The following is a 26022-nucleotide window of genomic DNA, read 5'->3' as shown; positions in this document are numbered from 1 at the left end:
AGACTGACAATATAACGGCGCTCAGTAAGTCCCTAAAAAAGCTCCAGGAAGATATGGAAACTTTGATGGCGACGATGAAGGCCAAACCACAGAGTCAGAAACAACGTGCGCGCGACGCACCAAACAAAGCTGGGCCGAATCGTAACACAGACATTCAATGCTTTTTCTGTAAGAAAAATGGCCACATAGCCAGAAACTGCCCGAAAAAGAAACAGAATAAGGAACAGAAAAAGGCGGACGGTAAAACCAATGCACTGCATGGAAAACCTACGCATAAGACAGATGCTGTCAGCCACAGCGCAGGAGTTAGCGCAGCTTGCGACGCCGGCATATACATACAGACAACTATCAAGGGCATAGAAGTGAAGCTTTTAGTAGACACTGGATCTACGGTGACAATAGTTTCAAGAGATGTGTTTGACAGGATTAGGGAGGACGATAGACCTAGCATGGAAAACATGGATAAGCTGATTAAGACAGCGAATGGCAGCAGATTGGAGGTGGTCGGTGCAGGAGTATTATCATTCTCTCTGGGAGCACGCACTGTAGAAATGACGACCGTGATTGCTGACCTAACTATTGATGGTTTGCTGGGAATGGACTTCATGATAGAGCAGGGTTGTATGGTTGACATTGCTCAGGGGTTACTGAGAATGCGCGACATCAACATCCCTTTGCTATTCGAAGGTTCCTATGGCTGTTACCGGGTCGCTGTCTCTGAAAATATCTGTCTTCCCCCAGCCAGTGAAATGATTGTCGTAGGGAATGTTATCGCCGAGAAAAGATCACGTATACCAGGCACATGTGTGCTGGAGCCGACAGATAGATTTATCAGCGCGGATAGGGCATTGGTGGCTCGTGCTGCAGTTTCTCCTGCGGCTAATTGTGTTCCTGTAAGACTAATGAATGTTACAGAGGAGCCACAAATGATATACGGAGGAACAATAGTTGGACAGCTCTCACCAGTGGAGCGTATAAACCATAAAACCACTGATCGGACAGCAATGGCGGACACAGCGTACCTGGATGAACAGCTACATCAACTACTTGAGAGGTCTCGTGAGCATTTGACAGGGGATCAGATACAGAAGGCTAAAGCGGTTTTAGCTAAACGAAGAAATCTGTTTGCGTCATCTGACTTGGACCTCGGACGTACACAGTTGGTAAAACACCAGATAAAAACTGGAGATGTGCAGCCGATAAAACAACCATGGCGCAAAGTACCAGTCCATATGACCGGTGAAGTGGACAAGCATGTAGAGGATATGCTACAGAAAAAGGTGATTGAGCCATCTACAGGGCCGTGGTCGTCTGGTATTGTGCTAGTACAAAAGAAAGATAAGACAACACGGTTTTGTGTAGATTACCGCAAACTCAATGCCGTTACCTCCAAGGACGCATATCCACTGCCGAGAATCCAGGAATCGCTTGACCATCTATCGGGTAACGCATGGTTTTCAACACTAGACCTGTTCTCTGGGTACTGGCAAGTGGAACTCGACAAACAAGATAGACCGAAGACAGCCTTCTCTACACGTAAAGGCCTTTTTCAATTCTGCGTCATGCCGTTCGGTCTGTGCAATGCGCCTGCCACGTTCGAGCGTCTAATGGAACGTGTGCTCGCTGGCCTGCATTATGAGATTTGTCTGATCTACTTGGACGATATTATCGTTGTTGGTAGTACCTTTGAGGACATGATTGAGAACCTTGAGAAAGAGTTTGATCGCCTGGAGGCTGCGGGACTAAAGCTCAAAGCCAAGAAGTGCACACTGTTTTCTAAACGGGTCGCGTACCTAGGACACATTATTTCAGGAGAAGGGGTATCTACCGACCCCGAGAAGATAGCTAAAGTTAAAGATTGGCCCAGGCCTACGAATCTGACCGAAGTACAGTCCTTCCTTGGCCTATGCAGCTACTACCGGCGATTTATTCAGGGATTTGCAGCGATTGCGAAACCGCTACATCGGCTCTCGGAGAAGGGCACCAAGTTCAACTGGACAACGGAATGCAGTGACGCATTCAGCACCTTGAAGAACGCGCTCATTAAAGCACCAATTCTCGCTTTACCAGACTTCGAGAAAATGTTCATTTTGGACACAGACGCAAGTGGATTTGCCTCTGGTGCAGTTCTATCCCAGGTTTTCGATGGGGAGGAACGACCGATTGCGTATGCCAGCAAAACATTCTCTAAAAGCGAGAGAAAGTATTGTGTTACCAAGCGAGAGTTGCTTGCGGTGGTACAGTATCTAAAACATTTCAGGCATTACTTGTATGGGCGAACCTTCATAGTTAGGACTGATCACAGCTCCCTCCGTTGGCTCATCAACTTTAAAGACCCAGAAGGGCAGCTCGCTCGGTGGATGGAGGTAATCAGTCAATATGATATGAAGGTGGAGCACCGCCCAGGTCCAAAACATGGGAACGCGGATGCGTTGAGCAGATACCCCTGCAAACAATGTGGCTGGACGAACAACCAGGAGAATGCCGCTTCTACCTTAAAGTGCACATCTGATGCGACTGACGTTAAAATGGACGATGTCCATACGATGCTGCAGAGACAGCAGGAGAACAAAGACATTGAACTCGTGCGAAAGTGGTTAGAAATGGGTGAGAAGCCATCCTATAAGGATATCACAGCACACAACTTCTTTGTGAAGTGTTTATGGAGTCAATGGGAATTGCATTCTATACACCAAGACTTGCTATGTAGAGCTTGGACACCGCCAGGACAAAAATACAGTATACAACAGGTAGTTGTGCCCCTGACGGAGAGAAGAAACATTCTAGAAGGTCTACATGACAACCGCTCTGGTGCGCATCTTGGAGTTAGCAAAACCATGGCAAAGGTAAGACAGAAGTACTTTTGGCCGGGACTTCAAAGAGATGTACAAGCGTACATCGCTGGTTGTGCGGCGTGCACCAAACGGAAAAATCCGTCGAAGACGAAAAAAGCCCCAATGCAAGTGGTACATTCAGGTATGCCCATGGAGAGGATTGCACTCAATATCATGACTGATTTACCAGAAACTGAGGACGGAAACAGGCACATTCTAGTCATATCCGATTACTTCAGTAAATGGACAGAGGCATTTCCTATGCCAGACCTCAGGGCTGAAACCGTTGCTACCATTCTTGTTGAAGAGGTGATAAGTCGTTTCGGAGTTCCTACATACATCCACTCCGACCAAGGAGGTCAGTTCGAAGGGAAGGTTTTCAAAGAAATGTGTGATTTGTTACAAATCACCAAAACGAGAACGACTCCCTACCATCCCCAATCAGATGGTATGGTGGAGCGTTTCAACAAAACCTTAGCCACTATGTTGAGCGCATATGTAGAGGATCATCACAGAGATTGGGACCAACACATTCCATATGTTATGATGGCGTATCGCTCATCAGCCCACGAGACTACAGGATGCTCGCCAAATCTGATGATGCTCGGGCGAGAAACGAGCACCCCGCTGGATATTGCGTATGAGCTTCCCAACCCACTGAAGAAACAATACAACACCATATGGGCATGGGAGTTACAGGAACGCTTGGAAGAAGCGCACACGCATGCGAGGAAACACATAGCTGGAGCAATTCAACGACAGAAGCGATATCATGATCGATCTGTCTCATGGGGAAAGTTTAGAGCTGGCGACGAAGTGTTTGTGTACTTCCCTATCAAAAAGGTTGGAACCAGCAAGAAGTTCACTTCATTTTGGAGAGGTCCTTATCAAGTATTGAGAAAGGTCTCAGAAGTCTTATATGAAGTAGACTGTGGTCTCAGAGGAAAACCACAAGTCGTCCATTGTGACCGCATGCGTCCCCATACAAGACAAGTATTGCGGGGCGAGGAATCCAGCAGTAATCGGCATGAGGAAGTAGATCCCTCGGGTGAAGAGCAAGAGAACGTAGAAATTCCTGAAGACGTCATTATCAATGACGAGGGGGTATCACCCGTTGAGCTAGATGATGCGATCGTTAACCGTAGGTCTAGACCAGTTAGGCTAAAAAAGCGTCCTGAAAGGTTCAAGGATCACTATGTCGAATTCAATGAATAGTCGATTTCGGAAATCCAATTTACAGCATTAAGTGTAAAACTTTTCTTGAATGCATTCCCCTTTTATCTCTTTGCAGGATGGTTAATACCAAGCTTACGCCTAGGAAGACACATACATGTAGGTGCCCTGTGTGTAAGAAATTACAGGAGAATGAGCAGGAATGGGAGAAACTTATCATGCAGTGCTGTAAAGAACACAAGGACAAGAAATATGAATGCACCATTGATGGCTGCTCTTACGGCACTGATAAGTCCTATGATTTCCGACGGCACCAAGAGCTAAAGCATGCGCTGGGCAGCAAGGGCGTTTGGCAGAATCAGGATCCGGGTGACCTCATTGGGGACATTTCTTCCGATGAAGAAACACCAGCCAAATCTACGAAAACTCCTGAACCCGCCGACAATCAGAAACTGGCAATTGAACCACGAGCAACTGAAGCTCCCAAGAGAAAGAGGACGGTACCTCTGCCGGTATTTCAACCTAAACCAAAGTCGTCGGTCGCTGTGAGAAGTCCCGTAGAACCATGGCGATGCACTGTCGCAACTCAAACAGATGCTGTTCCTATGAAGAAAATCCGACGGACTATTGTATCCAGGTTCAGGGAGAATGGCAGAACCTACCGGATTACCGAAGAAGAAGTGCCAGAAGAGCCCTAAGAGACAGCAAAGACCAAAATACCCAGTTCAATAAATATGGTTTTTTTTGTTTGAAATCGCTAGTTTATGTTTGTTTATTATTGTCGAACTCGAGACGAGTATCATCGGAGACGTGGGTAGTGTAGCGAATCAAAGTAATACATGTTAGAAGGCTCAGATAGCCTTACCTTTATTGTTGTAACTGTAAATACTTCCGTGTTTGTCAATGTCAATTCGGAGCTTGATTTACTGTGATTTTTGTACTCTATTGTTACAAACGCTGTGGGAACCACGATGGCGATTATTTAGAACGAGGCTTCTCGTTTAGAGCGAGACTTCCTGTTCTGACAGGGTATAAAAAGCCGAGAACGTCAGTGTTCACCCCAGTTCTGGTAGAAGTGTTGGCGAGTTCAAGAGAAGACTGATACAACAAGGTACGGGTAATACCAATTGGTAGTGTTGTCTTGGCTCGTGCGTTGCTCTTTTCGACCTGTGCAGGGTTTGGCGAGCGGCGTATGAGCGGACAAGGCAATATACTTAATATCTCGCGGCCGGGGTCCTGGCTGGATGAATAGTTCCAGCTGGACAGGACGCAGCGTGTTGATAGGAAGTGATCCTTGGGTCTTTTAGCGCCTAATCAGAACTCTTGTAGCATTACTGTTATTAGGGTACACACTACTGTGCGGAAAATAACGCACCAGTAATAAATAAACCGTATATATATGTTGTTTAGGGCTCATGCGTCAGGCTAGACGCATGCGTTGTATATAAACGAATCATATAATCATTGTATATATTATTAATTAAGTATTATAAATTGAGAGAGTGTTGTTAGCTGCTAGGAAAGCAGCTCGTGCTCTATTTAGTTATTTGTTAACACGCCTTATCCCGGAATCAACCGGGTACGACACCCCGTAAACGTTACATTACGACATAGCTAAGTCGTTATTACGAGATATTAAGTCGTTATTACGACATAGCTAAGTCGTTATTACGAGATACTATGTCGTTATTACGACATAGCTAAGTCGTTATTATGAGATACTATAAGTCGTTATTACGACATATATTTTTTCGCTGTGACCCTCACTGGCTTCCGTAGAATTTTAAATACGTACATGACATAAAATTCCCTCTGATCATCATGTGTTCAAGTATTGGAAGGCTTAGTAACTATTCAATTTACTATGCCCATGTTTCGTTCTTTATTACAGGTGGAATAATACGTCATCCAAACTTAATTTCTGAGTCTACTTTCAGTTTTCTTTTGACCGGAAGTGGTAATACGCAAAGGGGTATAACTCATCAAAAACCTTCAACGATGGCCGACGGCGATCAGACACTGACACCTACTGGTAATTTTCACTTAGTCCGTCAAATAGCTTACATGTTTTGTGATATTAGTTATTTAACACACTTTTTAGTGTATTAAAGATTCAAAATAGTGCCATATTGGAGATATCAGCGCTTCACTTGAAGAATATTGAGGATAATATGTGGAAACGCCCACACAAATTAGCCAAAATATGAAAACCTGTATCGTGTCCAGTGTCCTTTTATCCACAAATCTGTATATATTGAAGAATCTTACTTGGTTTTATCTTGTTCATGACCTCTATGAAAACGAATCACTTATCGTTGAAATAGTGGCGAAGTTGGACTCTGAACATCCATTCCTCGACTTCCTTGACAACAGGTTGGGAATTCCAAGCAATTCGTCGAAAAACGAAAACAGTTCAATCAAAAAGTGTTTATGAAAACCATGCTGTAATCATAGGTGTGGTTTTCAATAAAATGTACCATAATCCGAACATTTGATGTTTTATATAGGGCACACTCAATCATAAAATACAAAGAAGTAGACTTGTAAAATAGAAACTCGACTTTCCGAGGGAGTTCCCAACTTTAAATATATATAGCGCTTTGATTCTAAAGTTATATCACAGGGGCATGACCAGACTTATCATTTCAAAATAGCCAGAAATACCTTTATAGGTAGCATGACAAATGTTACATATATGAAATAAGCATGGACCGAAAGATTAAAGTCTTCCAAAAAAGATCAGTAGTTGATTTATAGGTTCAGAAACTATAGGTCATACATGTAGGTGGAGATTTTGTTGGAAAAAGAAAAGTGTGAAAAAACTAGGCCATACATTCAATGGTTATTCATTGTTCCAGTGTCTCAATCACATAAGTATAACTGGCTATTTTTTTTATATAAGACTACACTTGTCCCTGGGTTATATAAAAAAAATATTGTTTATCATAACCCGAGTTTCCACTGGTTCGACACCAGACTTTGATATTCGGTCAGATAGATTGCACATGCTAGAATGAATCTGATTTTCTTAAACAAATTTATTGGTATTCTTCTAGAAATAGTAGCACTAAAACATTAGGTAAACATCCCTTGGGTTTTTATGTTATTATCCAAGGTATGAGTGCTGCTATTTAGTAGAATTAGTTCAACTTTCATTTGGTCTCAGATGTTAGACATGAAGTTTGATGGACAGATATCTGGTTTGGGCACAGGAGATCTTGTCTATCTTTTGGGACTAGAGGAAATTTGAACTATCTGATGTTTACAAGAATAGCCAAGACGATCCTTTGTGTAAAATGAGCAGGTCAGTCTGCCTAATGTGCAAAATGTTAAACAGTAATAAAAATGGAGTTGTTCTGCGTCCATTCATCTTTGGGTCAGTTGGTAAAGCTATAGATTGTCACATTGAAGACCTTGGTTTGATTCCAGTTGTGGAACTCGGCTACAGCAACATGTTTTCTCTGTTCTTGTAATGGGATGTCAATTGTTTCCATCAGTGAATGATAATCTTTTATGATTAATTGTTTGTTTGATCTCTAATATGTAATTAAATCGGGCACACACGCATGCATACATCTATATGTATCTGAACACAAGACTGCCTGCATATCAACTACAACATATACATCTGTACCTAAAAAGGAACATACAATATGAAAACATAAATACATGTAATGTGAAACCCTTGAGAAAATGAAGGATTAAGAAACCCAAACGACAGCCCTTTAGAACATATAACTTATTACTTATTTTTTAACAAATAACAGTACTGAATACAGGTTAAATAATTCTAAACATTTCAAATTCTCGAGTTATTACATACAATTTTGTACTAAAGCCGTTTGTGCTGTATCTGTAGTTGCAGCCAAAGACAAAGACCTGTCGAACGCGGAGGTCCAGGTACTTATTCCAGGACTTCAGGTTAAGAAATCAATGATGTTCATGGGCAGTAAAAAACTTAAGGAGGATGTCTGCACTGTCAATGTTAAACTAGAGGAGAGGTCAGTACCTTTTAATTCAGATCTTTGTTGATCAATGTAATATGGATGTGATAACTGGAAATTTATCTGCTCACTATCTGTTTAGACTGAAGACACCTTTTGTGTTACAGATTTTCTATCTTTGAGTCATTGAGTGTATTCATGTGGATCCCCAAAAAGAGTTGTGGCTCATTGGTTAGGGAGAATATTATACATATATAGCTCTAAAAAAAATATAGAATTATGCTTGAGAAGAATACCATTGCTATCATGTATGTATTTCAATTCTAACCTTAGTAAATACAAGCCTCAATACACCGCTCTGCTCAAAAGAATTTCCCTTTAACTCGATCAGTTGAATGTAAGACTAGTTAGCCAGAGGTTTTTGGTTCAATCCCAAGTGAGGTGAGGTATTTAAATAAAATTGATTATCATGCTCTCCATGATATATTCAATACCTGCTTCTAAAGCGTTTATTCCTTATCAGTTTATCTGGAATGTAGATATATTTGGCAAAAACAACACATTCTTTCCTTGACTTATTTCTCAAAATAGGCTGAAATATGATTGGTCGTTTCTTTTTTATCAGCTCCCTTGAATTGACAGCTGAAGTCAAAGATAAGAAAGGGAAAGTCACCAAGTTCAAATACAAGGCTAATAAGTTACCTAGTCTGATAGACAAAGATGCCTCAAGTGTCTCAGTAAGTACCTGCTGGTAAAAATCTGATATCTTTCTTTTAAATTGAATTAATTTGCTGTGCTTTTTCAGGATGGTCTTTATTGTGGCTATATGAGGGAAAATGTCTAATAAAAAGTTTAACAGTTAATTTGTAAAAAATGATAATATTCAAAATATACCGGAACTCTTTACCTTTGTGTGGATGTAGATTTACGGTAAGTTCTCAAACAATGACAGTGAATGTATAAGAAGATAAACTAGGTTACATTTATTACATGTCTCATGATTTTCAATATACCACATATCCATAACAGTTGATGTTAAATTGTGGAGTTATATAACTTTATATTTATTTCAGTATGATAGAATATAACTTTATATTTATTTCAGTATGATAAGGAAAAGGTGATAATAACTCTGAAGAAACAAGAAGAGTACTCATGGGATGTCGCCCTGTCTAAGTCTGGGTTGGACCAAGATCCTGATGCTTAGACATGTAGAGTTACCTCCCTTGTTACAATAATCCCCACCGATGTGATAAAAAGGGTAACTTAAAGAATGATATAATGATTGCTGTCCAATATTTGATCAGTTATTTTAAATATTTTAACAATTGAGTAATTGATCTATAGGTCTGAACACTTTGTAATTTTCCATATCTTAATACAATCTAATGTTAATTTTCCATGTCTTAATACAATCTGATGTTAAGCCCTACATGTTGCCTCCCATTTTGCCAGCATGTATTTTGAATTACATGTACTGCCAAATATGTAATTATTTCCAAAATTTCCATAACATGTATTTCAAAAATTTACAATGTACATAAATTTTGCTTTTCATACACATGTAATTTAACAATACATTTGTAGGTATAGAGGATCTTTTATAATCATATGAAATGGAAGATAGTCTGTATACAAAAAATTGGATGGGAAAGGGAGACAACTGCTCACCTAATTTATGCTTAAACATTAGATCTGTATATACCACTGTGCCTTCTATGCTCCTGCATTGTCATTAATAATAATAATTAAATATCAGCATTGTTATAATTAAACAATCAAAATGTGTGTTTGTACACTGTCAAAGATACCTGTATCCTGTAATTATAGACAAATGATACATTGTTTCCTTCTGTGAGCAAAAGGCTCAATACTGATCTCTTGAGAAGTCCAATATATGCCTGCTACTTAGTATCATTTTCAATTTTGATTTTTCAAAACAGATGAAAGTGTCATGTAAAGTCTTGAGTTGGTTCAGATTTAAGGTTAAAACGAAACTGTTTCTTGTTCAGGATGAAAGATGTACAATATAACTTTCTATCCAAAGGTCACAATGATTATGACATTGTTAGATCACTGGGAAGAACTGCTGTTGTAATGAGTAAGTTTGTAAGGTAGGGAGGGGGTAAGTACTGTTATGTAAATACAGTCTATAACATTATATACAGTACATTAAATAAATAGAGGAAGATGTATTGATAAATATCTGCATAGAAATAAAATGTATTTTAAACCAAATTCAATTGGGGTTTTCTGCAAGAATCATAAAAAAATCTTTTTTGGCAATTTCACACTCTTATGCTAGGTAGTGGTGATTTGTAATTCCTATTATGGTCTTTTCAATAGTTAGTTTCCTAATTCATAATTAGTTGGTAATAATTATACAATGTGTACACAGTTCTGTCTATTACAGTCCATAGAATTGGATTAAAAAGCGCTGTTTTTACTCTGATTTTCTAATGAAATTAACTTATGTGTGATTATTTATCATGTTTAATTTTATTCATATCAAGTACTGTGCTGTCAGTAGATATCATAGAAGTTTATAATATTTTCTTTGTACTTTCTATAAATTTGATATAATGCATATACAGTATATTTAGAATGTCTCTCTTCTGCTTTTCTATCTCTTTTTTTATGATAGAATAACATTTTATTCAATAGTTTATCATATTTCGACAGTCTTGTTATACATAGGTTGTTTTACTTATATAAAACTGTATTTATTGGTTATGAATCTATTTTACAAGTAATGGTGAGGGTTGTAAAGTTGTTAAAGTACAGACTGCAAATATCAATACCTCTTAACAATACATATTCAGTTGTTTAATGTTTAAATATTTTGTATCTGATAGAATTATTATTGATGCAGATTGAATAAGTACAATTTTTTTGTAATTTACTCTTGTCCTGTTATACAGCTCTAGACAGTCATTTAAAATGTATAATAAAATTTTGTTTTTAAATCTATCTAGTTCTTACGTCTCTGTTGAGTCAGCGAAATGAGAACGAGTTGTCTCCCTTGAAACGTACCCGTGAGCAAACGGTTGGTGTTATGAGTAATGCTGGCATATCTTTATACAGGGATTAATCAACTCATAGCTTGGTTTCTAAAAAAAATCATGTATATTCATTCCTTATATTTATCAATACAGTAATGATTTGGAGGAAATATCCAGACTTGAGATAAGCATTAGCTAACAGTATAAATGGAATTACAACTATTTGTGTTGGCCTAATCAGGGACGTCGAAATCCCCCATAAATGTATATTATATGTTGGTTATGATTTATCTCCATGCGACAATTATTCCGTGTCTTATGCATTCGATATTTTTTCGCCTGAAGCTGAAGAGAAATTTGCCAATAAAACGTAAAGAAATGGCGGATTTTACATTTTTGACGCTGATTTTGTATTTAAATGGACAATTGACTGATTTTCTTTGATCGATTATAGATACCAAATATTGAAATTATAGACTTTAGAAAGTGTTCCGTTCACAGGGACTTGACTCGAATTTCCAATCCACTGTCCATATACATGTATACGTGTTATACTGTTGTATCATGCATAGAAGTTCGTGTCGAGTCCCTGTGGTTCCGTTTTTGTGTAATATGTAATGTGTTTTTTATCCCTCCATGTTTTATATAGATGTTTGGTCTCTCACCAATAAAGAGCCGAAAAACACACAGGAATTGGCGTTAATTCCCAATTACGACATATTACAATAACACTATATGTAATATGGTAATATCTATGGCGTTGATGGAAGAATTCGTGTCACGTTCCTGTGTTACAAAACCGTTACAAGTTTTATCCGTACAAAGTATAGGAAGATATATATATATCTTTCGAAGTTTTATTACAAAATCAATATATCAATTTCCATGTATAATGTAATGCTGAATATAAAATATTAATGTGCTCATTTACAATTCACCAAAACAGCAGTCACAGTCATAGGGACACGATTTTTCCCAGTTAAAGATATATCATCACAACAGGGTAATCAATCATTTTATAAACTATGAGATTTTAAGGCTACATTTTGAAATTAACCAATTGGTTATTAAATGATTTATTCTCCTGTTTGAATAACTATTTAATATTTAATTAATAAACTCACATTCACGTTCCTATTTCAAAGACATGCACCTACAGAATATTTCTTACAGAAGTAAAATGTAGGCGGACTTTCTCAGATATCCTGAAGGACCAAGCAGACTTCAATTCTCTGGTCCCTGTCTACATACATTAGTATTGTATAAAGTCAAACCTTCATATATTACAATAGACTTTCATTAATATTCTAATCTTAGTCCTCGTGACATGTTGTGTGATATAAAATTTAATTTAAAGTCATCCTTTGATATTGATTTTCTGATCGTTTAATCAGCTGCGCGTTTATATTCGAGCCATAGCATATATGTATATGCATTCATAAAAATGAAATGAAAATTCTAGCCTCTCTCGCAAAATACAGATCATTTTCTTGGCGACGTCCCTGGCACCACGATGATGTCCCTGGCACAAGCAACCCACAAATATATAAAACTGCACAGAACTACTGTTATTCAAATGGACATTAAATATGGTACATCACGATAATTCAACGAAGCTCAATAATTCTTCATATGCCACGCTATATAGTTTCTTTGCTTTGAAGGCAGTTTTAATACTCACCAGACGGCGCCCCAAAGATTGTCACGGCGCACCACCTAGTGACAATTTATATTTATCCAGCTTAAGCCCTGGTACATAGTATATACCTACACTTGCCAAAAGCTAAATAAACAACCCTTTTAGTACGTAGAGGTACTTCATAATGTCGCTTTCCTGCATATCCCTTCCCTGACATATTCAAAAATCTTATTCTTCGATGGTTTGTTCTTTAAGTTGTACTCGCTGTTCTACTCCAAATCTGAATTTGCAAGAACCCTCTACATTAAAGGTAACTGTCTTGTTTTCAACTTGATATCCACTCCGTCCACGTTTCAGCTCATCTGACATAATTACCGAGAAATCTCCTTCTAAAGATTGTACAAACGAATTATTATCCTTCAAATTAAGCACGGACACAATCACGATTCCTCGTATTCTCACTGCCATTTTATAACTAGAAGTGAACTGCTTTTCCTTCACCACCATTTCCGCCGTGGTCGTGTGCTTCCCTGGCACCTTGACGGTACTATCTACAGCCCACGTGATCGATTCTTCGTGCGAACTCTCCTCTGTATTATCCATATTTACTTCCCGTCCAAAACCTGCCGTCACTGCAGCCACTTCCTCCGGAAGTGCCAGTTTCAGTTCGAGGTTGAACCCTTTACTGTATCCTTTTGAAACTGTAACTGTGCTGACAGAGGTTGTGGTACGTTCCGTCTTAAAGGAATGTTCTTGTTCCTGGTCCGTGTTATTGACAAATGTTGATGTGAAAACAACCTGTGAATTTGGTAGTACTGCCATTTTTTCGTCCGAAAACTCAGGTTGGCACGTTAGGAATCGAACTCTTGACCAATTCACGTCAAGTTTCACATCCTCAAGTTTCAATTTACTAACGTCTTTGGACCTTGTCTTCAGAAAAGCTGTCCAAGCCCATGTCTGTACAATTTCTTCGATATCGGCAATGTTCGCCATGTCTTTTTCCCTGAAAAAGTTGTTAACAAGACATTAAGTGAATGACAGTTAACACTCATCACAGAAAACATATACAGAAATAATACGAGACAATTCAAAAGCGACGTCTATTCAAGCCCACGGGACCATGAAGCACAAAAAATGACTACACAAGTTCAGAATTCCCGTTTCTATCGCACTATTCAAACTTATACTCTCGGGTAACGTGTCGCGCAAGCATGCGTCCTAACCTGTATTAACGGTTTCGTTATATAAACGAATATAGTAAAATTACGAAATTTATATTGAGATAACATTCGGAGTTAAATGACTCGGAATTCTTTGGCTGTTGTGATCCATATCTAGTTGGGTTTTTTATCTATATACTTTGCTAAGAGTATGTTGACAGGGACAGACAAGGCTTTACTCAGTTCGTAAACCATTACGAAACCCACGAAAACTATAATAGATATACATGTATATAACAAAAAGTCAACAGAAACGACGCCCGGGCATTTCTACACATGTACTGAAGTTATCAGCATTAGTATAATGTTTAAACACATTTAATAAAACCTCGGTCACAACCGGAAGCACGAGTTTTCATTCATGCATCCTCTGCGTTTATAAAACCTCGGTCACAACCGGAAGCGCGAGTTTTCATTCGTGCATCCTCTGCGTTTTTCCCCACAGTTGAGAGGCGTAGAGGCAATCGGAACCCCTCGTCATTTTCTCCGAAACTAGACAGCCTACGTTCGCAGACGGAGGCGAGGTGTTCCGATTGGCGTTGAGGCAGAGTGCTCGCAATTTCGCAGAAAAGCCGTGCGAGGCGTTTAATTGGCGTGTTTGGTCGTACCCCGTGTATCCTCGGAGTGGACGTGCAGTCATTTGTTACTGATACTTAGCCTATAGACATTTCTTTGGCGAAACTATTTGTAAAGTATTTAAATATAGAAACGTCTGTATATAAAAACTGCACATGTACAAAACCTAAAACCGTTCACAGAAACTTCATATCTATAGAAACTGTTCCCGTGAGTCGAAACGGTTCATAACGAACTACTTACGTATAGAACAGATGTATATAATTAAAAATCTTGAAATCGTCAATGTTTAAACAATATCCAATTTGACTTGGAAAAGTCCATGTCATTCATCAAATCAATAAAATCCAAACACGTATAAAGTATCCGAAAGTTATATGACCTATATCTAATGGCCGAGAAACGCGAACCATCTGGAATGTCGACTCGCGACCGAACATAATCTTTAGGAAACCTAATACCGGGTTTCATTCATATCGTTTATATGTACGTTCGGGTGACAATGATACGTCAGGGCCTAGTTTATATCATTTGCTTTGGCCATCAGAAGATTCCGTATGTGTTTGAATTTCCTCTGTATTTTAAAAACGGACAAGGGTAACCAAAAGAGAGTGAAAATGGATTTTCGTGTTTCATGTATAAAAAGTCGACTAGTCTTAAAGTTTCCCCGTCTGTTACCTCACGATCATCAAATGACCAATTCGGTGTGTATTCCAGTCGACAATGACCTTTTGTAGTGTACTCCGTAGATAAGATCTACATTGATTATGTTATTACGGGTACAATAGAAATTCTTTCCCTGAGTTTTACGACCATTTAGACAGGTATCCGGATTAAATTTACACCTCCCTTTTGTATATTGTACTATCCTTTAAAGACCTGACTCAGTATACAGCTTATATACATAAATAACCCACAAATTCCACATTTATAGACATAACTACGCATATTCTAACGATCAAGTGTGTTTGTTTCAGATTCAAGTACACCTGATAGATAAACATCGCAATGTATCGCTATTACATAGGTCTGTATGCATGTTACGACTTGAAATATCGGATGTGACAGGTGTACATTACGTCATAAAACTGTGGTTTGAATGCACATGTAACATGTTCCTGATACGTAAACATCATTACAAACCAGAAATGGATACAATATATAATTCTGTCAAGGTCATACCATGTTCTATTGATGTTGTATACAAATGAGTAGTCAATATACCGTATTATGGTATATCGGTGTCGTATGTTCTATGACTGTCATGTCAAGTCCTTCAAAATATCATACCACGTTTTATCATTGTCCTTATTTGGTATATCAATGTCGTGTCATGTTATTATATCAATGTCATACTTAGTTCTATCAATGTCTGTTCTGTCAATGTTGTACTTCGTTATATCAATGTCATACTTTGTTATATCAATGTCATACTTAGTTCTATCAATGTCATACTTTGTTATATCAGTGTCATACTTTGTTATAGCAATGTCTGTTCTATCAATGTCATACTTTTTTCGATCAATATCTGTTCTGTCAACGTCATACTTTGTTCTAATCAAAGGTGTCATTCAAGTCATAACTTGTTTATGCACATGTACTGTTCCTATAGTCGTAACTCATACAATCAAACTTGTCTATCATATATGTTCTGTCAATGGTCATACCATTTTCTATTGTCATATTGTTACAATGTAGTTCAATATCAACGTATTATGGTTATCATGTTTCGTATGTTCTATACTGTCTTCAAGTCCTTCTAAATTCATCATTCTATCAGTCTTTTATCAATGTCACTTTATTTGGTTATCAATTGTTGTCATGTTTTTATCAATGTCATACTTTGTTCTATCAATGTCTGTTCTATCAATGTCATACTTGTTCTATCAATGTCATACTTTGTTCTATCAATGTCATACTTTGTTCTATCAATGTCGTACTTTGTCATATCAATGTCATACTTTGTTCTATCAATATGTGTTCTATCAATGTCATACATTTTTCTATCAATGTCATACTTCGTTCTATCAATGTCGTACTTTGTCATATCAATGTCATACTTTGTTCTATCAATATGTGTTCTATCAATGTCATACATTTTTCTATCAATGTCATACTTCGTTCTATCAATGTTATACTTTGCCATATCAATGTCATACTTTGTTCTATCAATGTCTGTTATATCAATGTTATACTTTGCCATATCAATGTCATGCCGTGTTATTATCCCATGCCTACGCTTACAAATGACGACTGATAATTGCTTATGTTTATTGCAGATACAGGTAGCACTCGTTATAATGCCTCTCATGATAAAATCCGCATTCTAATAGTCAACAACCAGGTCGCTTACTGCAGTAAAGGAAAACTGCAACGGGCATCCTTAAAGTCTCTTAACAAGTCTTGTACGTGTCGTTTTCCTGAGAAATGGCCTAAGACAACGTAGCAAGTTTAACATGTATGTATTCCGTTCTCGATTAATATCAGATCAATAAACTACACGTATCCCGTTGCAGTAATAATTCAGTTTGTAAGATGTCCTGACCAGAGTAAACCTATTCCATATCCCTAAACGTGATCGTAGTCTATGCCAATGTCCTGGCTAGAGTAAACCTATTCCATTCCAGTGTCTTGGCTAGAGTAAACCTATTCCGTATACCTAGACGTGGTCCGTAGTCTATGCCAGTATCAGTTGTTTGCAAAAAGCAGGATTAGCTCCGTTAAAATCACATTAAAACCAAAATGAGATTTTAATACCTGATGTCGATAAAGGTACATATTGTATATATGACCACAGGTGCTGTGATATGACAGTCATTATATGTGTGTGATGGAATGTCAGTAGTTTATAGTAAAAACCAGTCTAATTACGTCTGAGTGTGACAAGTTTAATAGATCGAATGAAGCGTCCGCCTATATTGAAGACCAATATATCTAGTTACAAATAACTTAGTATCTCTAAGCATGATCAAATAATTATTTGTCATTAACTGGAATTTATCTAAGTCTGTAGTTGAAATAAATTCCACACCAGCGTAGATACTATACAACTCTGAAGCAATTTACCTGGATGTGTACTGGTATCTGTAAACAAAGGTATCCGAGAAAGGTTGACAGCGTGACCCAAACTGTTGTCAAGTTCCTGTCATATCGTAACATGTATATTCCCGCAACCCGTGATGCTTCTCGGAGTTACATACGATAATGTAAGTAACCGAGGCGTTTCTGTCAACATTACCAGCCACAGAAAGCTACATCTCCAAACATTTAAGTTAATCAATTCTTAAATGATAAATTTGTCTCGAAAATTATTCTTGCAATCCTTTGTACCCATCGTTTATACCACATCTCATCTGCGTGATCGTTAACAGTCTGTCATTTACCCGTGAAATTTATTATTTTCGGGAAAACCTGCAAATGTAGACGTCATATAAACCAGTCTATAAACATTGGCCCAGTTGTACAAGGAAAACACACACAAAAATGGCTTATTGATCTAAAACGACGAAAAACACTTCAAATATGGCTACTGCCAGAAAATATTTATACAGGCGATGAAGAAACGATAACAACATCTTTGATGTTTGCGCGGTAATGATATACGTAGTTATCACAGATTATATAAAGATGTCGGTCCATTACATTACCTACAACATATTGTCTAGTGGTAACGAACTCGTGACATCACATACAGGTCTCTGGTTACAAACACCTAATTAGTAATTATCTTGTCGTAAGCTCGATACATTTCCGTTGTATAATGTGTATGCATGTGTATATGTACGTAACTTCATCGCAGTTTGGCTCAAGTTTGCTCCATTCTTCTACGGTATATACTATATTATGTATTCCCCCTAGTTTGGAACACAATAAGACATGTCCTAACGTCGGTTTCTTTCGTAAGCGAGTGTTCTCGTTAGGGCGAGACATGTCATTCATTTAAGAGTATGTAATCATAGCCTTTTTGTGAGGTGGATGCAAAGTTTTATTAACCGGAGAAAAAGTTCTATTTATTTATTATATTATTTGGTTGCCTAACAGAATCTACGAAAATAAATGTGATGTACATAATTAAGTACCTTCTGGAAAATAGAAATGAGATTCCAAATATAATTCCACAAAACATATACATGTACTACTAGTATGTTAAAGAGAACTATGGACAGAATACAGCACGATTACATGATATAGTAGGAGTAAGGTCTAATATTTTTCTCTATCAATATTAACCAGAATCAGACGCCTGTGTAGGTGTGATATAAACTATACGGACTGTTGATATAAATAAGATGACTTTCTATTCCCACGGATTTTAACCGGAGTGTTATAATCCTGTGACGTTTATTGGTATTTAAGGGCTGTATGATCCCGGTAATGACAAGCATGTGGACTTTGACACTGACCAGTGGTCAACATTGCGTGTTACATATTGTATCTGACAGGTGCTTGATTAATTAGGACACGAGAGAGAAAACGTCAACTATTTCTTATCGTTGCTCTGTAGTTTACAAGTTATATATCTAGTATTAGAATGTCATTCCACAAAACAGTATATGTATGTATAAACATTTCATTATGTACCTTAAGAGGCGATATTATAGTCTGTTATGTTCTGTATAGATAGAGAAGTATCTACTTTTCGACAACAAAAGACGTAATTCTTTTCTAACTACGGAGCGAAAATACTGTGTAATATATATATACGAGTATTTATACACATGATATATAAACGGATTTCGTTCTCATTTCCACAGGGTCAAAGCTCTTTAATCCCCAAAACAAATAAAAACAAACGAACTGACCAAAGGTTATATATTAACATGTGTTTGTTCATGTTCCTATTGACAATTGTGTACTGGACCGAAAGTCAGTCGACTCCTATAATTGTAAATAAACACATTCGGTTTAGTCAAAACAGATAAATAGATATTTAATTACTTTCGCTCAGGGGTAAATACTTCAGGAAACTATTACATTTTTTATTAAAAATAGACGTTCGGGGTTATTTAGAAAAGATTTCCGCATCCCATCTTACACTTAAAAATTTTGGGACGTATGTTATAGAGGAATATGAATTTACAATCAAATAAAGATAGCATTTATTTCCTCTGTAGTATCTACCATTGAGGAAATTGTCAACGTGCTAGAGTTGTTGGAGTTGAAAAATAATCAATAATAAAACTTGAGAAGTGTTATTTAGTGAGTTTGTGAAGCATATTTACATAATTCATCGACCAATTATCTTACAGCTATTTCCCGAACACGGATGAAGCTATGGCTCGGTATTAGTCACCACAATAACTAATCATTTGATGGGGTACGGACCGGTGGTCGTGAATGCGAGATTATTTTCCTCTCCATTTGACAGGAATTTTTACTTTGATTCCCTCTTAATTTAATAAACCTCATCGATTCCTTGGCCAGGTCATAAAACTTGTTTCTGGATAGGATCAAAATGGCCTATCGTGTACATAGCTTGGGGGTCGCCATGCTGAACGGATCTCTGGTATCGTCAGTCATCACAGGCTAACGGCAAAGACAGGGGAAAGGAGAACGAAAACAGAAACGAAACAAGGAACCTTCCAATCGTCTCGTTTCCGTATACGTATTATAGCCATCTGATTTCTTATCAGGAAGAAAGTACAATTTAAACATAGAAAACCAGGAAGTGCGACCTTACATTCCGTATTATACAATAACCATACACACACACTCACCAGCATAAACACAAGGAACAAAACAAATAAACAAAAGAACAAAGAACAAAGCAAAAATATTCCACTCATCTATAACATTGAGAATTACCACTGTCTGAAACATATACTGCTAACGGATTTTGGATAAAAAATGTGTCCACATGTACATAATTGAATTCGTCAATTGAATTATTTAAACCAATTTCCTAAAAGGATATACTGCTTGCCTTGTTTTGACAGCCATAAGTCACCAAATGGTACAAGAAATGTCGAATAACAGTGAATTACACGTCATGAATTTCAGGTCGTAAATGCATGGTGTATATATATCCAACGCCCAGTTTTCCGCTTCATTGTTAAAGGAAATGTCAGTCGATGATGGGTATGACTTTAATTTTACAACTATAACGATCTTTTGGATCACATAACTCAATAAACTGAGATATCGAGTTTTGCGACATTATGACTTATAAAGTGGGGTTTTTCGTGTGAATCCGTTAGCTGTTCAGCACGAGTTAACATTTTTTACAGATTAATTTTTACATAGTGATTTATAATATTACTACTAATACTATACCTAGAAATAATCGGAAACAAATTAAATTGTGGCCAATTGTGTATAAAAATAAATGACATACACTTAGCACGATTTATCAACACGCGGTCCACTTATACAATAAAGGACTGTGGGTTGGGTAACGCCATGTGCCAGTGTAATGTGATTTGGCTCTATAAGACAATCGTTGTAATGGAGTACTCAGATATTTAATTTCAAATGTAATTAAAGTTTCTTTCCGACAGCAACTTGACTAGTCTACGAATGCATTTTTTTAATTTTCTATCAATGCTGCTTCATGATTGGTCTTTTCAATATACAATGTATAATCACAGGGACTAGACGCGTGCTTGATTTATTATTACATATCCCTGTGTTAAATGTTGTAAATGTATTCCTGAGGTAGACAATGTTGTAGTATGTAAGTTTAAAGTAAACGGAAAACATGTCGTTTACGGGAAGCTCGCAGACATCTTCCGTAAACTTGGAAGTGCCGACATCAGGTCATCTTAACGGAGTTTCGGTTCAGATGTGTTTCTGACGATTATCAATCATTCCGTCGAACACATTCCTCCATCTCCTCCCTAAAGACTAGGACAGATGTACCTCATCCCCCACAAATCCCATTCGCGTGCCGTACGTCTAATTTATAGCACGCACGCATGCACGCGCGAGGAGATAATTAAGTTGGCTGGCGATTGTTTACAAATCCATACAAACGTTATTTCCTGTCCTCAACATGTGGTGTAGGATATCACGGCTGGTGATTGTATAGTAATGGCGGGCGTGTGGTTGTAATAATGTTGATGTTACCGTAGTCATCTTAACCAGATACACATACAGACGCGTCTAGGTTAACACAGGCACTTGCGAATCAGAAAGATATATAAAAGTGTACAAATAAACAATGTTGACCTCCGCAGAAAGACATTATTATACTTCAGTTTGTTACGGTTGTAATGACTATAATAAAGAGACCGTGTAAGTCGCGGAGCCCGGGTATCTTCTGATTGCAAAATTTTGCAAATTGTTGTTGTTGTCTTTTTTTCGTGAAATATACATTTTATAAATGTCCACTTTTTCTTGTGTATGTCCAAGTTACGGCGCCGGACTATACGTCCTGGTCTACACACGCCTGTGTTCGGGCAGAACACGCGCTTTTATACTCTATATCCTTCTCATAATGGTTTTACCATATTTCATAACGCTCACCCTATCTTTGTATAAATAAAATGTTTTCATTAATAATGTAATAAGATGGATATAGTGTCATATATCCGACTCATAATTTATATGGGACTTACTTTTGGTCGATTTACCAAAAACGATTACAAGAAGTTGTACATTTTTAATGTGTTACAAATGTTATTATTTCAAATATAGGTTATTGGAATCCTTACTAATTATGAACAATTTAAACCATGAAGGTGCCACGGTTTCTATCAAAGGTCTTGTATGTTGCAATAGTTTGTTCGTCACTACATTTCATCTCGTTATTATAGCTAAGAAAAAGTCGTTACGGTCGATATGTATACAAGTACCTGTCCGATTTAAAGTTGACTTGATCTTCCATTTGATTGTCTCGTCTTGCAGTAAGTCATTATGTAAATATTTGAGCTGAATTCTCCTTTACGATCGGTCCTTGTATTGGTATTCAGAATATTTACAATGAACATATCATCCTTTAATCCTTTAGATCGAGTCTTTTACAAAACAACGGACTAACACTGGATTGTTAAACAATACTCTGTTGAATTCCGTGTATGAACAAGTTAGACCGAGGAAGTATTGCGCCTTGATTGTAACATGATTGTATTATAAACATCATAATGATAATCATATTCGTTACCGATATACCAGTAAAGATTACCATCTCGAGTGTCGAGTTCGGGGCAGATAAAACCGGATCGTTTTTCGTTCTTTTCTTTTCATTCTAAAATCTACTTTAAATACATTCAGTGGTTGTTCCATAACTTATGAGTATCGCTTGACTACACATTCACACACCTTTGGCGTCCAGACCCTATGTAAACCTGCTACGTGGAAATAGTTATACAAAACAGCCCGCAGTATTTACGATGAAACAATAATATTCTCACTAAGTGGATGTGAAATGGACCAAGAAGATGAATTCCTTTGACACCTTTTATGATGAACACAAAATGTCATACACGACCCAATGTAGAGACAAACACATAGGTATTAACAGCGAACATACTCATAATATAAAAAAAGATAAAATAGACTTTGTCTAATTATTGCCTTCTAGGTTTAGTTTGTAAGAAATCTAAGTTCTCGCAAAAATATTCCGAAATGTTCCGACTATTTATAACTGTGATTTACTTTAGTATATACATCTCCCCGCCGTCAAAGCCACCAGATTTTCCGTCAGTATATAAGTACATACTCGGACTATAGGGGATGGCATTCAAGCCTGATGAGACTACTTTTACTAGCTAAGTGTCATCTTTATGGAATGCTCTAACATGGACATTGTGAAACTAGATTTGATTGGCCAGTCAGCAGTTCGGGGGGTCTCCAGTTCGTTCTGCATTGTATTGACAACTAGTTTATCTTGTTAAACGAAGACATACTCCATCTCGTTTAAAACATTTTCCGTTTTGTTACTTTATATGTATATTTACTAATTGCTGAAATAACTGTCAGTGAAAATATTCCATCGCACCAGCCACCAACCAAGTTACAAGTATACCTTTAAGTATTGGGACACTTTGCTTTTTTGATCATCTTGTGTGGTTTCATATCAGTTTATGATATTAAACCATTATGTTTCTGTTTTTTCGAAGCTGTAACGTAAATAATGTACAAACTTATCGAGAGCGAAGTCGCCTAACTAAAATATACGGTATCTGTATATATATATATATCATGTATTTATGTGCCAGGAGCGTTTAGGTGAAGAATGTCGGTACAGACACCAGATGGCGGTGTTCACATCTGTGACCCTTGGCGGGTACATATTTATCTTGTTCTACATCCATGTTAATTTGTGACTCGAGGACATTCTATCGAGATACGGGATACCGTCAGTATCACCTGTATGTTTCACCTGGGGGTTATGGGTAATTAGTTGCGTGTAGACCCCGCCCTTTTTACATCTCCCTAATAAAACCCCGTCAATTCATGCTTCTCTCTGTACACATATTATATATAGCTAATAATAATAAACACCGCTAATATCAACACATATCACCCAGACTCTGAAGAGTCTCTTTCTATTTAATTACGAAATGTTTTTTCAAAGGAAAATGTTTAATACAAGCACAACTAAACGGAAAATCGGTTTTATTATTATCATTTTCTTATTGTCCTTAGATAATACAAATGGTAATACACAAACGCTTTCCTTTTATATATATGCAACCAATGCTTTTATTGTTAAGGAAGGTGGGCGAAGTTGGTTAAGAAATGGAGACATTTTTATGACGATTTGGGTGGGGTGGCGATGGAGTGAGCTCGGGATGGAATTGGAACTGGAGAATAAAGTGAAGTGAGACTGCAATGGAGGGATAGGGGATGAGGTCGGGATGGTGGTATAGAGGAGAGGTCGGGACTCGACGGAGAGGATGAGGTCGGTATGGTGGTATAGAGGAGGACGAGGTCGGTATGGTGGTATAGAGGACGAGGTCGGGATGGTGGTATAAAGGAGGACGAGGTCGGAATGGTGGTATAGAGGACGAGGTCGGGATGGTGGTATAGAGGACGAGGTCGGAATGGTGGTATAGAGGAGGACGAGGTCGGGATGGTGGTATAGAGGATGACGAGGTCGGAATGGTGGTATAGAGGACGAGGTCGGGATGGTGGTATAGAGGATGACGAGGTCGGAATGGTGGTATAGAGGACGAGGTCGGGATGGTGGTATAGAGGGGGACGAGGTCGGGATGGTGGTATAGAGGATGACGAGGTCGGAATGGTGGTATAGAGGATGACGAGGTCGGAATGGTGGTATAGAGGACGAGGTCGGGATGGTGGTATAGAGGATGAGGTCGGGATGGTGGTAATTTGGTGTGGTATGAGATGAAGTGAGGATAATTCAGGTAAGACCGAATAATACAATGTGTGTCAGGATTTTTTGTCAAACAGGAATAATTGTGTGAAGCTGTCTATATAAACACCGTCCACACATAGTCCTTCTGATATCTTATTACAACAGACGTACAGATACTGTCTACAATCTTATCGAGTTGGCGTTCAGAGACAACTTCGTCCATAATCAGGACCGTGCATTTTGCAGTTCTAATAAATTGTGAATAAATTATCAAAATCATGCCCGTGTTCTCACTGTAGGGAAGTGATTAAGCTGTCCGTTTAGTCGAAGTATGAATGAAAATACGGAGGAAGGGGACACTTGATGGTAGAATGTGCCACACATAGATATGTCGACTTAATCATCTGTGTATGAATAAGAATAAGAATCAGTTTCCGTGTCTCAGTTTTCCGCCATTGTAAAATCTCGCCACTCATTGTACGCAGAAGTAGTAGACCAGATGTGTATTTACTAATATTTTAATCCAGTATGTATGTCAAACAGTTTGTTTTAAATTCAATTAATGCACGATATCATACAAATTGTACGCTAATTATAACACTATATATAAAAAATGTATTGTGTTAGACCTACATGTAGATAATGTTTCCATTCAAAAGGAAAATCAGTATTAATCATACATACCTTAATTTTCGTAAAAGGTGGCGTTATAATCCCCGTGAAACGAGGAAAATTGATTAATCCTTGTAAAATTCCTCAATACGAAAACGAAGTCTGTTTCGTATACGTCACTCGTAACGTGTGTACTGTACGTATAGCAAGTGCTCTCCGCAGGATGAAGCCACTAGGCGATACTGCCGCACTGATTGGTGGAGACCTGTCACATGACACGGTAAAGGATTATATTATTGATATTATAGTTTTTCTCTATTCATTGCACGTGGCCAGGTATGGATATTGATCGATAATTAGACAGGTGGCCTACATCAAGCGTCATCAAATCAATATTTACCTGAATTATGTAGCTATCGAATTTGAATGGTGTCCTGAACACGAAAATATATGTTAAGTGTGGTGTGTGCCCTATAACCAGATGTCGCCTTAATTAATACCTCCATCGACGATTGTCATATTGTAGCAACAAGATATAGAACTCATTCATACCAGACATAAAACATATAGAATATCAATGTTATCTTATGTAATCAAAGAATTATATTATAACGTATAAATGAATGCATGAACAGCCTATACATGTATATATTGAATGACTGTGGGCAGTTTACCGATTCGTAATTCCAGACCCATATAGAGTACAGGATAAACTAGCATCTACATGCATATAGGCAGAAGAAATAAGATTCCAGAAAAAG

The 26022-nt window shown here is 37.7% G+C and overlaps 2 protein-coding genes across 2 annotated transcripts; one reads left to right on the top strand and one right to left on the bottom strand.

Annotated features, from left to right (window-relative positions):
• Positions 1-5968: 5968 nt before the first annotated feature.
• LOC117336205 lies at positions 5969-10921 on the top strand. The gene is made up of 4 exons (XM_033896652.1): positions 5969-6039; positions 7867-8008; positions 8577-8688; positions 9057-10921. Exons 1-4 carry the CDS (start codon positions 6006-6008, stop codon positions 9156-9158), a joined length of 390 nt encoding a protein of 129 aa, XP_033752543.1. The 5' UTR covers positions 5969-6005; the 3' UTR covers positions 9159-10921.
• Positions 10922-11794: 873 nt separating this feature from the next.
• LOC117336204 lies at positions 11795-25482 on the bottom strand. Its single transcript, XM_033896651.1, has 2 exons — positions 25334-25482; positions 11795-13595 (listed from the first exon to the last, which is right to left on the bottom strand). Exon 2 carries the CDS (start codon positions 13583-13585, stop codon positions 12821-12823), a length of 765 nt encoding a protein of 254 aa, XP_033752542.1. The 5' UTR covers positions 13586-13595; positions 25334-25482; the 3' UTR covers positions 11795-12820.
• Positions 25483-26022: the final 540 nt, after the last annotated feature.

The sequence above is a fragment of the Pecten maximus genome, chromosome 10, assembly GCF_902652985.1.
Source record: "Pecten maximus chromosome 10, xPecMax1.1, whole genome shotgun sequence".
Classification (NCBI taxonomy): domain Eukaryota; kingdom Metazoa; phylum Mollusca; class Bivalvia; order Pectinida; family Pectinidae; genus Pecten; species Pecten maximus.
Note: the sequence above shows the minus strand (reverse complement) of the source record. Positions and strands in the feature narration are given on the sequence as shown.

Bases quoted from the DNA above. Each gene is read 5' to 3' on its own strand.
- LOC117336205 (XM_033896652.1), top strand. From the start codon at position 6,006: ATGGCCGACGGCGATCAGACACTGACACCTACTG. The intron at 8,009-8,576 runs GTCAGTACCTTT...CTTTTTTATCAG, and splicing joins AATGTTAAACTAGAGGAGAG to CTCCCTTGAATTGACAGCTG. The intron at 8,689-9,056 runs GTAAGTACCTGC...TATTTATTTCAG, and splicing joins AAGATGCCTCAAGTGTCTCA to TATGATAAGGAAAAGGTGAT.
- LOC117336204 (XM_033896651.1), bottom strand. From the start codon at position 13,585: ATGGCGAACATTGCCGATATCGAAGAAATTGTACAGACATGGGCTTGG.